This window comes from Mesoplodon mirus (assembly GCF_964341445.2).
Source record: "Mesoplodon mirus genome assembly, chromosome: 8".
Taxonomy (NCBI): Eukaryota; Metazoa; Chordata; class Mammalia; order Artiodactyla; family Ziphiidae; genus Mesoplodon; species Mesoplodon mirus.
In genome coordinates, this window is record NC_138984.1 from 114,567,085 (window position 1) to 114,580,396 (window position 13,312).

The 13,312-nt window shown below is 48.9% G+C and overlaps 1 protein-coding gene across 1 annotated transcript in view; it reads right to left on the bottom strand.

Moving 5' to 3' along the window:
* Positions 1–13,312, bottom strand: part of CFAP221 (cilia and flagella associated protein 221) — a 77,226-nt gene that overhangs the window by 11,815 nt on the left and 52,099 nt on the right. Inside the window, exons 14-19 of the mRNA XM_082631121.1 lie at positions 11,564–11,662; positions 7,911–8,016; positions 6,626–6,759; positions 5,033–5,113; positions 4,162–4,269; positions 3,942–4,076 (exon numbers count right to left, since the gene is read on the bottom strand). Of these exons, the coding sequence (XP_082487247.1) occupies positions 3,942–4,076; positions 4,162–4,269; positions 5,033–5,113; positions 6,626–6,759; positions 7,911–8,016; positions 11,564–11,662 (663 nt within the window). The remainder of the gene's footprint in view (positions 1–3,941; positions 4,077–4,161; positions 4,270–5,032; positions 5,114–6,625; positions 6,760–7,910; positions 8,017–11,563; positions 11,663–13,312) is intronic.

Below are 13,312 nucleotides of genomic sequence, written 5' to 3' on the forward strand. Positions count from 1 at the left end.
CGGCCCGGCTATCGTGGGTGTGATGAAGGCGTCCCGGCCACGAACGCTGGGCTGCCTGTCCTCTGGTCATGCAGGGAGGCTGACTTGCAGCCAGGGCCGCGGAGAGGCTCTTGCGCGAACGCATGGATGTAAAGGCAACAGGACGGCAGGGAGGCGATGACCCCCCGAGGGAGGCAGGAGTGGAGTATGTGTGTGTCCACGGCAGCTCTTCTCCCGTCCATCACGGTGCCGCATGGAATGGGGACAGGGACAGAGGTGAAGGCAAACATTGGGTTCCCACCCTGACCCAGGTCGGGGCTGGAGGGCTGGGAGGGACCAAGGGGAAAGGTGGGGTGTGGTGAGACAAAGCCGGGGAGGCTGAGGATGCAGAGGAAGGCGGGTGTGGGTGGGCAAGTGGGGGACGCGTCCTGCCGCCGTGCAGGGCCCCTTAAATCCCCCAGCGTGTGAGGACGTGCCGGAAGGAGGGGCAAAGGACAGGAGGCAGGGCGAGCACCCAGCCGGAGCCGCCCAGGCGCTCTGGGCACAACTACCTCCCCAGAAATAGGGCGAGGACCAGAATCTGGAGGCTGCTGGCCTCCGTCACCAGGAGTCACCCCTGTGGTGACAAAGGACAATCAGGACAGCCCCTGGGAAGGGATGCCTCAGGGGTTTCGGGCAGGATGACAGAGACCCCAGCTGGGCCTGGTCACAGTGTGACCAAGAGGTGGAGTCACCGATCGGGGAGGGGCTGGCAGTCTCACGGGAACTGGGACGGGGGCAAAGGTGCACAGCACCGGGGTGGGGGGGACACCCGCCGTGTGGCCGACTCTCTGGACCTGCCTTGGGTCAAGTGCAGTGGGTGAAATCTTTCTGGAAATGGCCATGCCACCGTCTCTAATAGTTGCCACACCTCACCTCCCCCAGGGTGGCCATCGCTACCAGAGCAGGAGGTCTGAGTGGTCAGCCCGTGACTACTTTAATTTTAATTTCCCTCAGAGCACCGCATGCATATGGGAGCGGCTCACCCAGGCTGGAAGGATTCGTGGTGAAAAGCAAGGGGGCTCGTGTGAGCCCCTCCTACCCCAGGTTCAGGTCTGGGTTTGTGCCTGGGATGGTCACTAACTCTAAACATCACGCTTCTTCTTCCATCTCTTGACTGTCGACCTCACAGTATCCGCTGACTCATTACCATGTAAGGTAAGGGTCTTGCTCGTGTACACAGATGCTCCTTCCGGACTTTGAAAATCACATGGTTATCGTTAGTTTTGCTGCGACTTGAAATGATGCACTGATCCACCTATTTCCTGTTTCATCATCTTTAGTTGAGTCTTTCAACTCACCCTCAGGTGAAATGAAGGCATTCCCACTCCCATGCTGTCTTGTTCCTTTCTTCCTCTCTTCCACAATCTTACTTTTGTATTATTGAGATCGTCAACATCTGCATTCTGGAACCACACCGAGACCTGTACGCTTCGTTCATAAGTTGTCTCTGAAAGCTGGAAACTAGTAAACAGCATTTATTTTGTCTTAACTGTCTAAGTATGTCCCTCTGCCAGGCCAAGCCGAGGCCTGGATTATAGCTTTCTGGTGAAGGGTCACTATCACGACCTCTGGGTCAGTGACAGAGGGAAGTTCTAGTGTCAAGGCCAGACGGATTCTATTTTTCAATTTCCCATCAAGTCTTAAAAATCATGCCAGATTTCAGTTTGGCTTCCTACTGGGAACATACATCGAGTTTTAGTTGACTCTCCCCCCTGGAGTTGATAATGGCCTTGTGGTTTGTTTTAGTAACGCGTCTCTATAGGACCCTCCAGCGTTTCCATGGCCTCAGCTGCACCGTCGGCGCGTGGGGTCCACCCTGCCCCAACGTCTCCTCCCCAGAGCCCCCTACCCCCTGCAGACAGCGCACAATCCCCCCAAGACTCCACTGCAATGCTCTACTCGTTGCGACCAGCATCGCTTGCCTTTTATTTTTGTTTCTTTTCTTAGGCTTTTCGAATTCTTTCTTTTATAGCCATACTGATGTATAAGTGATATGCGATAAACTGCCCATGTGAAAAGTATGTAATCCGGTAAATGTTGATGTATGTTACATCTGCAAAACTGGTCTCTAGACCAGCTTTCTCACTTGCAGAGTGGTGAGGGGTGGTAGAGGGTGGGTCTGGGGGAGACTGTGAAGACCCTGGGGTTTTGCAGGGATACCCTCCTCAGGAAAGCCCCTTACCCACTGCCAGCCCAGCAACCGGGACCCTATTTTGCATATTGCCCTGCTGTGTAAAATTTCAGCTGGCGATAGGGTGCTGTTGCTAAGTGAAGTCTGAAGATCACTGAGTTAGATGTCCCGTGAAGCCATCCCAGCCCTGACTCTGTCTCTGAGGGACAGCCCTCCGCCGCCCCCCAATGAGACCACCAGAACACGCTGTGTTTGTGTTTGGCCAAAACACAAACAGCACAGCTCCCTGGAGGAAAGCAGCAGAGCTCAGAGAAGGAGCCCCGAGGCAAACAACCAGGAAACAGGCAGGCGTCTGTCCCTGCTCTGCCCTTGGGTGCGACCACCAGCATCTCTGCCCTGTCAGAGATTCTGAGGCTCACGTGTAGATTCTCCCAGAGGAGACTTTCTCAGGTAGTGTCTGAGGCCCTTCCTCATCCTGCGTGTGTGTGTGTGTGTGTGTGTGTGTTCGTCTGTGTTCGTGTGTGTGCGCGTGTCCTTAAAAAACAGACCGTAACTAGGTCAACTACCGTGGCATTTCGCCGATGATTCCGTTCTTACATAGAACCTCCTAAGATTTCCTGTCTGGCCTTCAGTCACTTAGGGCTTGGGTACCTAGAAGGATAAGGGGGAAGGGGGTGCCCCTGAGGGCAGGTGACAGGAGGACACACACAGGGGAGGGGGAAGAACCGGCTGGACCCCACATCGCTGGGAGACTGGACTCAATTTGGTAGAAGACAGGGAATCAGGCGTCGGTGTGGCAGGGACACGGTGCCCGAAGATGGGATAAAGAATCAACTAAGCGCCGCAGGACGGGGCTGGGGTGACTTTACTTTTTTTCTGTTGTATACTTTCTTCTTAAAATATATATACATATATGCTACCTTTAAAAATTGTGAATCACTGTATTGTACACCTGTAACTTACCTAATATTGCACAGCAACTATACTTAAAAGAAACACAAAAATACACATGTGCATATTATAGATAATTAGAAAAGATCATAAAGCTATTGTCATAAAAAAATAAATGCTGGAGTTGTTAAAAGACAAAAACATTGATATTCTCCAAATGATAAAGGCTGGCCAGCCATTTCAAAGGTGAGATGTGGTTTAACCCTTGAAATCCCCAAAACAGAAAAATATTCCCAATTAGTGCTTCTGTCTTCTTTTTCTCAATGTTTTTTTTTTAAAAACTGAAGTATAGTTGATGTACAATATTGTGTCAGTTTCAGGTGTACAGCAAAGTGATTCAGTTATTTATATATATATATATATATTTTTTCAGTACGCCAGCCTCTCACTGTTGTGGCCTCTCCCGTTGCGGAGCACAGGCTCCGGACGCTCAGGCTCAGCGGCCATGGCTCACAGGCCCAGCCACTCCGCGGCATGTGGGATCTTCCCAGACCGGGGCACGAACCCGTGTCCCCTGCATCGGCAGGCGGACTCTCAACCACTGCACCACCAGGGAAGCCCTATCTATATATATGTATTTTTTTTCCAGATTCGTTTCCCCTACAGGTTATTACACGACCGTGAGTACATTTCCCGGTGCTACACAGTCAGTCCTTGCTGTTTATCTTTTTTACGTGCAGTAGTGTGTGTCTGCTAGTCCCACACCCCTAGTTTACCCCTCCCCCCTTTCCCCTTTGGTAACCAAAAATAAGATTGCTTTCTATTTGTTTCTGCTTTCTTATGAAGTAACTGCTGGAGAAAGGGACAGGGAAGAATGACTTCTGCTGATGTCACTTACAAAGATATAGAGCGGGTCGTACTCTGGAGCCTGGGCCAAGGCCTCGGGGAGTCGTATGCTCAGGACGGAGGTCTCTCCAGGGAGCTGGGGCGCGGAGTCCTGCTTGGGCAGGGCCATGACGGCGGTGGCTTCGTCCTGGGCCAAGACCAAGGACAGCGCGTTAGTCCACGCGCCAGGGTGGCGGGAAGGTGGGGCGTTCCCGAGGGTGGGGACCTGTCACCTCAGCTCCTGGCTTCAGGGCCCGGGCAAGCTTCTGAGGCCGGTAGCTGGTTGAAGACCTCTGCACAGAGACCGGCTGGTACCTCTTGATCTGGTACAGCTGAGGAACCTGGGGGAGAGAAGGCAGGCGCTCGAAGCCCTTGGGCGGCACTTCCCAGCCGCCTGGGGGTAAAAGGAAAATGAGCGCCACGTTTAACCAGCAGCTTTGTCAGCGCCGTCCTGGGCACTGTTCTGGGTCCCAGCACACAGCGGTGTTCTCAGTTCCTCGCCCCTGTCTTAGGGCTTAACTGCAATACACTGAACACTGGTTTGTCAGTTTAAAACATGCATATTTTACAAGGACCTACTGGACAGCACGGGGAAGTATACTCATAAAAGGGAAAAGGATCTGAAAAAGAATATACATCCGTGTGTGTGTATAACTGAATCACTGCACTGTATGCCTGAAACTAACAAGATATTGAGATTCAACGATACTTCAATTAAAAAAAAGAAAAGAAAGAAGAGAAAAAAGAAATAAAACATGCATATTTTCAAAAACAGAAGTGGTCACACACAAAGGCTGACTCACTTTGTTCACTTGTGTCTTTTCTTCAAGTTTCTAACGTATGTAGTTCAGACAGCTTCAGATATGCATACTATATGGTATATCCACAGAATAAAGATCCTGGTTTCCATAAGCCACGTGAGGAAAAGAGAATCTGCTACACCTTGCACGTCACATACAATAACAGCAGAGAAATACACACAGTATGCTACGCGGCATAATCCGTCATAGGACAAAACTAATAAAAATAGTGCAATTCAAATTCAAGACGATTCTGTTCACTTCATAAGAAACCCAATTAACAGAACCACATGACGGGTCTAACCTGCAGACTGAAGATGGGATAGGCCTGCTTGACTTGAATTTCTGAAGGTTTAATTGGAACAGGTCCCAGGCCACCAGGATCCTAAAACGTGAAAATTCAAAGAAGTGACACGTGATCATCACGGAGTGCGGGCAGCCATGCTTCTGTTTCTCTACATTTTGCACGTTACACGAACAGCCCCTCCCTCTAAGTGACCCTTCCCGTGACCAGAGCTGCCGCTTCCCGCGAGTGGCCTGGAGGCAGCGTGGGGCCCCGCCCCCCTTGTCTCTTAGGGTGTGATTCTCAGGATGGCAGCTGAGGCCTCTGTCAAAGGATGCAGCCTGACTTCCCCTCTGCCCACCGCGGCTGCGTCCCTTCCACGGATGCTAATCCCGAAGCACCACCTCCCCAATGTCCCGCACGCGGATCTGCTGCATCACCCAGACCCTGCAACAGTGCCCCACCTGTGACAGGCGCTCAGTAAATACTACGGCTCACCGAGCTGAGACACCGTCGTTAGACTGATACGATGCAGTGTGAATGTGCCACCCATTATAAGACATTTCCCAATCTCAAAGGTGCTGTGTATTTTAAAACACGATCTTCGAATACGTGAAATACAGTAGTTATGGAATGAATTACAAAATTCTTTCTGGACAGGAATGCTGAGCAGCACAGAAGTTCCTGCAGCACGAATTCAAGTACCAAATGAAATGACAAGCTTTGAATTATTAAAAAAAAAAAGAGAAAAAGACGGGCTCCACAGCACAGGGACAGCCTCTCTTCATCCCTGTCAGTCTTTCCCCCATTAATTGTGGAGTATCAGATAACTCTTAATGCTTGAAAATCTCAGATTTGTCATTTCCTAGGAACTAAATATTCTCATCTTTTAAGTCATGTGATTTTCTAATGGAAAACACATGGAATCTCTAAAGTCACTCCTGTAATGCTTGAGTAGATTAACCTGCAAGGCTCAGCACATTTTACAGGATGTGAACGGCAAGTTCATTCCTTGAAACCAAAACACTGTTGTGCTTGTGCCCTTTCACTATCGATGAAAACACACTTTTTATGGCTAACTACGTGAACTTGGGGAACTCCGGCAACATTTCATGACTGTCTCTGTGACCTTGTGTCCCAGGCTCCTTCTCAGCTGTAAGAGGATAAACCTACCATGTAGACCTGTTGAAGATTAAATGAATTGACAGAATGGAAGCGCTTAAGAAACTGCCTGACTCGTGGTCTAGCCCCGATGTGAATTATGACGATGCATCATTTGGCTGTCACACGTCTTGCCACCGAGAGGGAGACAGGGATGGACCTGTGAGTCCGAGGTTGGCCTGTTCGAGGCTGTGGCCACCCACCCCTGGCCCCCGCAGATCCCACGCACCCGGCGGCCTCCAGGCTGGGCAGGGCCTGAGCACAGGCATCCCAGGGGCCAGGCAGGGGGCAGCGGGGGCCACTCGGTTTCCCGTTCATCTCAATAACCTGGACGCAGGTCTGCCTTGGGAGCCTCTCAGGAGGTGGCGGAGGGGCAGAGACAGGGCGGAGCTCCCTTGGGCACCTGCCTGCGACCATGATGGCACCTGGGCCACCGCAGCCCTGCACACCCACCAGCTCGTTGGAGCCCTGGGGGGCGCTGTAGGCCGGGAAGGCGAAGGGTAGCACTTGCTGGGGTGACACAGAGAAGCAGCTGCCGTAATCGTCCTGACTGACCCGCGCCCCAAGGTGTCTGGAGGAATTCTCGTCTGCGGGTGAAAAACAAAACAGCGCTTTGGGAGAATCGTAAGGTATGTGTGCGAAACCACCGTCTCTGGTTGTGTGCATGTGTGCGTTTGCCACACACCAGTTACTGGGTGCCCGGCACACGCCATTTAAGAAGGAACGCGTGTGTGTGCGTTATGTCTGTGTGTCGTCTCGTTTTTAGTTTCTCTTTTGTTCTTTACCTCAACCCCGTCTCCAATGTTTAAAAAATTTTATTCTTACTTCCAAAACACTATAATTCGTAGTGAAAGTCTCTCTGATGAATATTCTTTGCCCTTGTCAGCAAAGAAAGAGATCAAATTAAAGAAGCATGTAAAGACATTTTACAGGTGTCCATATGTAACTCACAGGTAAATTTTACAATGTTTTTTAAAAGAGTTCTTCATTAGAAACGTCAGCATCAGAGATAAAATAATATAGGAGGAAAAAGGATAATTAAAATGTAATAAAATATCCTATGTTCATAGCATCAATATTCACAATAGCCAAGACATGGAAGCAACCTAAATGTCCATCGACAGAAGAATGGATAAAGAAGATGTGGGACATATATACAATGGAATATGACTCAGCCATAAAAAAGAATGAAAGAATGCAATTTGTAGCAACATGGATGGACCTAGAGATTATCATACTAAGTGAAGTCAGTCAGAAAAAGAAAGCCAAATACCATATGGTATCACTTATATGTGGAATCTAAAATATGACACAAATGAACTTATCTACAAAACAGAAACAGACTCACAGACATAGAGAACAGACTTGCGGTTGCTAAGGGTGGGGGGTGAGGGAGGGATGGAGTGGGAGTTTGGGGTTACTAGATACAAATTTTTATCTATAGGATGGATACACAACAAGGTCCTACTGTAGAGCACAGGGAACTACATTCAATATCCTGGGATAAACCATAATGGAAAAGAATGTGAATATATGTGTATAACTGACTGAATCACTGTGATGCACAGCAGAAATCAATGCAACACTGTAAATCAACCAGACTTCAGTAAAACTTTTTAAAATCCAGGACATGTGATTGATGAAGCCATGCATTTGTACCCAGCTGACTTCCTAACAGAGAAGCCCGCTGCTCAGGACACGTGTTGATGGAAGCACAGCTGTTTGCAGCCGGCTCTACCTTGCGCTGTGGACTGTCTTCCGTGAGTGAACCTTTTCACGATGGCGTCTCCGTGCATGTTACGGATCGCAGTCAGCACGCTCTGCAAGCGGTTATGAATCATGACCTGGAATTAGAGAGAAGAAGGATTTCACAGTGCTCATCGGTGCTCACTTTGGCATTCAGTTTAGCTCAATTTCCTCAACCACAGCCAGGGGCTGAGGCCACCGATCTACGTGGAATTCCCAGGGAGGGTCACAGTGCCCTGGACAAGGCCACGGGCACTGAGGTCTGGATGGTGCAGACCTGCCTGAACGCAAACAGAGACCCGGCTGTCATCTGGCCTTGACCCTCCCAATTTACGAGCCCCAGTTTTCTCATATTTCTGGAGTGGAGAGAGTGACTAGTTCTACGGTCTTTCTTCCCGGTATATCTGAGTCGTGACACTGCTGCCATGTTGTTTTCAGAGCTGAAGGACAAACTAAGCGGACAATTCCATAGACACCGGGCAGTGGGTTGGGCGGCGCTGGCTGCACACCCCACGCTCTGCGTCCAGAGCAGGCGCTGCTGGAGGTGAGCGCTCCCTGCGCCCAGAGCTGGGGCCGCTCCTTTCACGGTTCCCGCTCCTTCCCATCCGCCCGCGGCCTTGCCACTTATCCAGTATGATGAGGTGGCTGCTCCGTGCACAGTCCTGTTCAGGTACTGCGGACGCAGTGGGGAGCGGACAAGGGTCCAGCCCGCACAGAGCTGACGTCCTCTACGTGCGTGTGTGTGGAGTGGGACGGCAGGAGACACACGAGCGCACAGGCTAAACACCATGAAGAAAATGAAGAAGACTAGACACACGGGGGCATGACTGAGGGGCTGGGAGGGGGTCTGGCCACTCCCGCGGGGACGACGTAAGGAAGGCCTTTCTGGGAGGTGAGGTTTGATCTGAGACTTGAACAGTGAGGAGACGCTGGCCTTGGAAGGAGTTCTGAGCAGAGGAAGCAGCAGGTGCAAAGATCCTGATTCAGGAACAAAGGAGACAGGCTTAAAGGGCAGAGGGACACCCAGGATGGCCTTGTCGCCTCGATGAAAATTGCCCCTTTTATTCCAATTGCAATGGGGGGCCTTTGGAAGGTTTTCCCAGGGGCAACGTCCGATCACGTCCAAGCTCTGGGAGGCCTCTTCTGGCTGCGATGGTCCAGACAGAGAGGATGGGGCTGTGACTGGGCCGGGGGGATGGCAGGGGCCGTCGGGCTGGGGACGTGTTGGCACATCTAAGTGGCAGCATGTGCTGGGGAGTGTGCGGGAAAGACGGGGCCTCCACTCAGACAGAGCCAGACACACAGCTGCTGACCCAGGAGGGCTGGCTCCAGCGTGCCCTGGGCTGGCCCACGAGCAGCAAGTGTCTCGTGGCCACCTCTGTCCTGCACACGCACAGAGCCCACCCAGACAAAGCCCCAGCAGGGACACTGGTTTACAGACATCAGCCTAGGCTGCAAGCACTGCTTGAGAGATCACCTGTAACGTAAACTCTTGGAGTCTTCTACGTGTTGACTCACCTGACCTTCATGACAGCCCTGAGATAGGTCTTACTGGTCTCCTCAGTGACAGATGAGGAGACAAAGGCACAGAGGTCATGGAACTTGTCCAAGACTGGAAAACTCATGAGAAGTAGCACCACGATGGGAACGTAAACTGGTGCAGCCACTATGGAGAACAGTCTGGAGGGTCCTCAAAGGACTACAAATAGAGCTGCTGTATGATCCAGCATTCCCACTCCTCGGCATATATCCAGACAAAACTCTAATTTGAAGACACACATGCATCCCTGTGTTCACAGCAACACTATTCACAATAGCCAAGGCATGGAAACAACTTAAATGTCCACCAACAGAGGAATGGATAAAGAGGATGTGGTCCATATATACAATGGAATATGACTCAGCCATCAAAGAGAATGAAATAATGCCGCTTGCAGCAACATGGATGGCCCTAGAGATTCTCATACTAAGTGAAGTAAGTCAGACAGAGAAAGACAAGTACCACATGGTATCACTTATATGTGGAATCTAAAATATGACACAAAGGAACCTACCTACAAAACAGAAACAGACTGATAGACATAGAGAACAGACTTGTGGTGGCCAAAGGGGAGGGGGTGTGGGGGAGGGATGGATCGGGAGTTTGGGGTCAGCAGGTGCCAACTAGTATATACAGGACGGATAAACAACAACGTCCTACTGTAGAGCACAGGGAACTATATCCAATACCCTGTGATAAACCATCATGGAACAGAATTTTTAAAAAGCATATATATGTATAACTGAATCACTTTGCTGTACACCAGAAATTCACACAGCATTGCAAATCAGCTATACTTGAATAAAAAACTTTTAAAAACCATAAAAAAAGAAGTAGCACCAAGAATGAAGGGCAAGAGACTTCCCTGGTGGCCCAGTGGTTAGGACTCTGCGCTTCCACTGCAGGGGGCACAGGTTTGATCCCTGGTTGGGGAACTAAGATCCCACACGCTGCACGGCGTGACCAAAACTCAATCCATCCATCCATCCATCAAACACATTTACTAGTGAAAAAAAGAGTAAAATGATTATCTAAAATAAAAATGAAATAATTTATTAAAGAAAAAGAAAAAAAGAATGAGGGGCAAGAAGCCGGTCTCCAGAGTCCGTGTCTCCACTGCCGGTCTCCCTGCCGGGGTGGGGGCAGGAGGGGGTCTGCCCCCCAGGCAGCCAGGCTCCAGTGGCTGGGACGAGAGGTCCACAGGCGACATAAGACGCAAGAGGCACCCCAAGACGGCCAAGCGCTAGTGCTTACGGGGCTGTTTGTTGGAGGAGGGGCAGGCTGAGCTGGCTGAAGGACAGGTGTGGGTGGAGGGAAGGGAGATGGGATGGGGTTTCAGGTGGTGTTCTGGGACCACACAGAGGACCGGGGCAGCTGCGGAGGGGAGGCGGAGCCAGGCCAGGGGGTCACCTCACACCCTTTATGGACTGGAGAGGCTGAGGGGCACAGGAGCACCCCACTGTCCTCCCTAGAAATCACTAACCAGCATCCTTCCATAGGGCCCAGCCATTCTGCTCCTAGGTGTACGCGCCCCAGAGAACTGAAAACACGTCCACAAACTTGCACATAAATGTTTGTAGCGCCGTTATCCTCACCAGGACAGCCAAAAGGTGAGAACAGCCCAAATGTTTCAACCGATGACTAGATAAAGAGTGTGGTATCTCCGTTCAAGGGTGAATACTATTCATCCTGAAAAAGGAATGAGGTACTGAAACACGCTACAGCGTGGATGAACCTTGAAAGCATGTTAAGAGAGAGAAGCCAGTTACAAAAGGCCATGTATTGTAGGATTCCGCGTATACGAAACGTCCAGAATAGGCAAATTCACAGAGGCAGAAAGTGAACAGGGAAGGGGGTGGGAGGTGGAGAGCGACTGCTGCTGGGGACCAGGCTTCTTTAAGCAGTGATAAAAACGCCCTAAAATCAGATAGTACGGTGATGGCTGTACTCCACTAAAAACGACTGAACTGTACACTTTACAGGAGTGAATTTTAAGGCATGTGAATTGCATCTCAATAAAGCTGCTATAGAAAAAGCCTCACTGTTCAACTTCCCTGTGCTGATAACTAAAGAAACTAAATTTTCAACCTGGTGCTGAGACTTACCTTGCGTGCTGCTTGCTGAAACCGTCTCTGCGCCCAGAACCTGTTGACCCAAGTGTTATTTACGAGCGGATCAAAATTAGGATGAAATTCCCTGGTTTTCTGTGAACACAAAATATAGGCGCATGTTAGATTTAAATTTTAACTCCTGTCATAAAAGCATTTAATAAAAATGTTTCAGAGCTGGATCCCAAACCAAGTTATTATTTGTTCTTCCATGTAATGAGCACTTTTAAAGCACTTCTGGCGTACCTAGCATTACAGGGAATACTTCTTGGGTTAGGGACCAAAAGTGGAAGACAAGATTTGGGTTTCAAGAAATGTACAATCTAGGGACTTCCCTGGTGGCGCACTGGATAAGTCCACCTGCCAGTGCAGGGGACACAGGTTCGATCCCCAGTCTGGGAAGATCCCACATGCTGCGGAGCAACTAAGTCCTGTACGCCATCACTACTGAGCCTGCGCTCTAGAGCTCATGAGCCACAACTACTGAAGCCCACGTGCCTAGAGCCCGTGCTCCACAACAAGAGAAGCCACCATAGTGAGAAGCCCGCACACCGCAACGAAGAGTAGCCCCCTCGCCGCAACTAAAGAAAGCCCGTGCGCAGCAACAAAGACCCAACACAGCCAAAAAGAAATAAATAAATAAATTTGTATTTTTAAAAAAGTACAGTCTAATCTCATTTTTCAAGTGACTTACAATGCCACATCAATCATATATCAACACTTGATATATATGTGGATCTGTTTCTATTTGGTTTAATTTATCTTTTGTCTATCCGTATGCCAATAATACCACACTGCCTTAATGACCTAACTTGGTCATAAAGCTTTGTCTCCTTCAGAGAAAGTCCTCTCCCCTGGTTTATTCATTTTAAGTTAAAAAAATTCTTGAGCCTTTGCTCTTTCATATATATACGTATATATACATAATATTCATGTTCATGTTGTGTATATGTACATATATATGTACTTAAAGAGTTATAAAATTCCATGACAAAGCCTACTGAGATATTGATTGGGATTGCATTTAATCTGTAGATCAATTTGGAAAAAGGTAACGTCTTTACAATGCTTATTCTCTTCCATGAGACGTCTATAAATATCTTTCAATTTATTTAGATCTTTGTTATTGTTTTAATGTAAAGTTTTGTAATTGTTAGATTTGCTTCTAGGTACTTGCTTGCTATTATAAATTACATGTCTATTAAATTATATGTTAACGTTTTATTTCTTGTATATGAAAATACAGTAGATATTCTTGTATTTTATACGCAATTGCTAAATTCTCTTACAAATGAGGTAGATTTAATTAATCTGGCAATAGATGCTTTTAGGTTTTCTACAATCACAGTTAATTATATCATATAAAATCAATGATCTTTTTATTTCTTTCTCTCCAATACTTATAACTTTCCTTGTATCTTTCTCTTATCATCCTGTACTATCCAGAACCTCTAACACAATATTGAATAGAAGAGTTTGTAGGGGCTTCCCTGGTGGCGCAGTGGTTGAGAGTTCACCTGCCGATGCAGGGGACACGGGTTCATGCCCCGGTCTGGGAAGATCCCACATGCCGCAGAGTGGCTGGGCCCGTGAGCCATGGCCGCTGAGCCTGCGCATCCGGAGCCTGTGCTCCGCAATGGGAGGGGCCACAGCAGTGAGAGGCCCACGTACCACAAAAAAAAAAAAAAAAAAAAAAAAAAAATTTTGTACTTGCTTGTATATACAGTACTTCTATTTGTTCGCCAA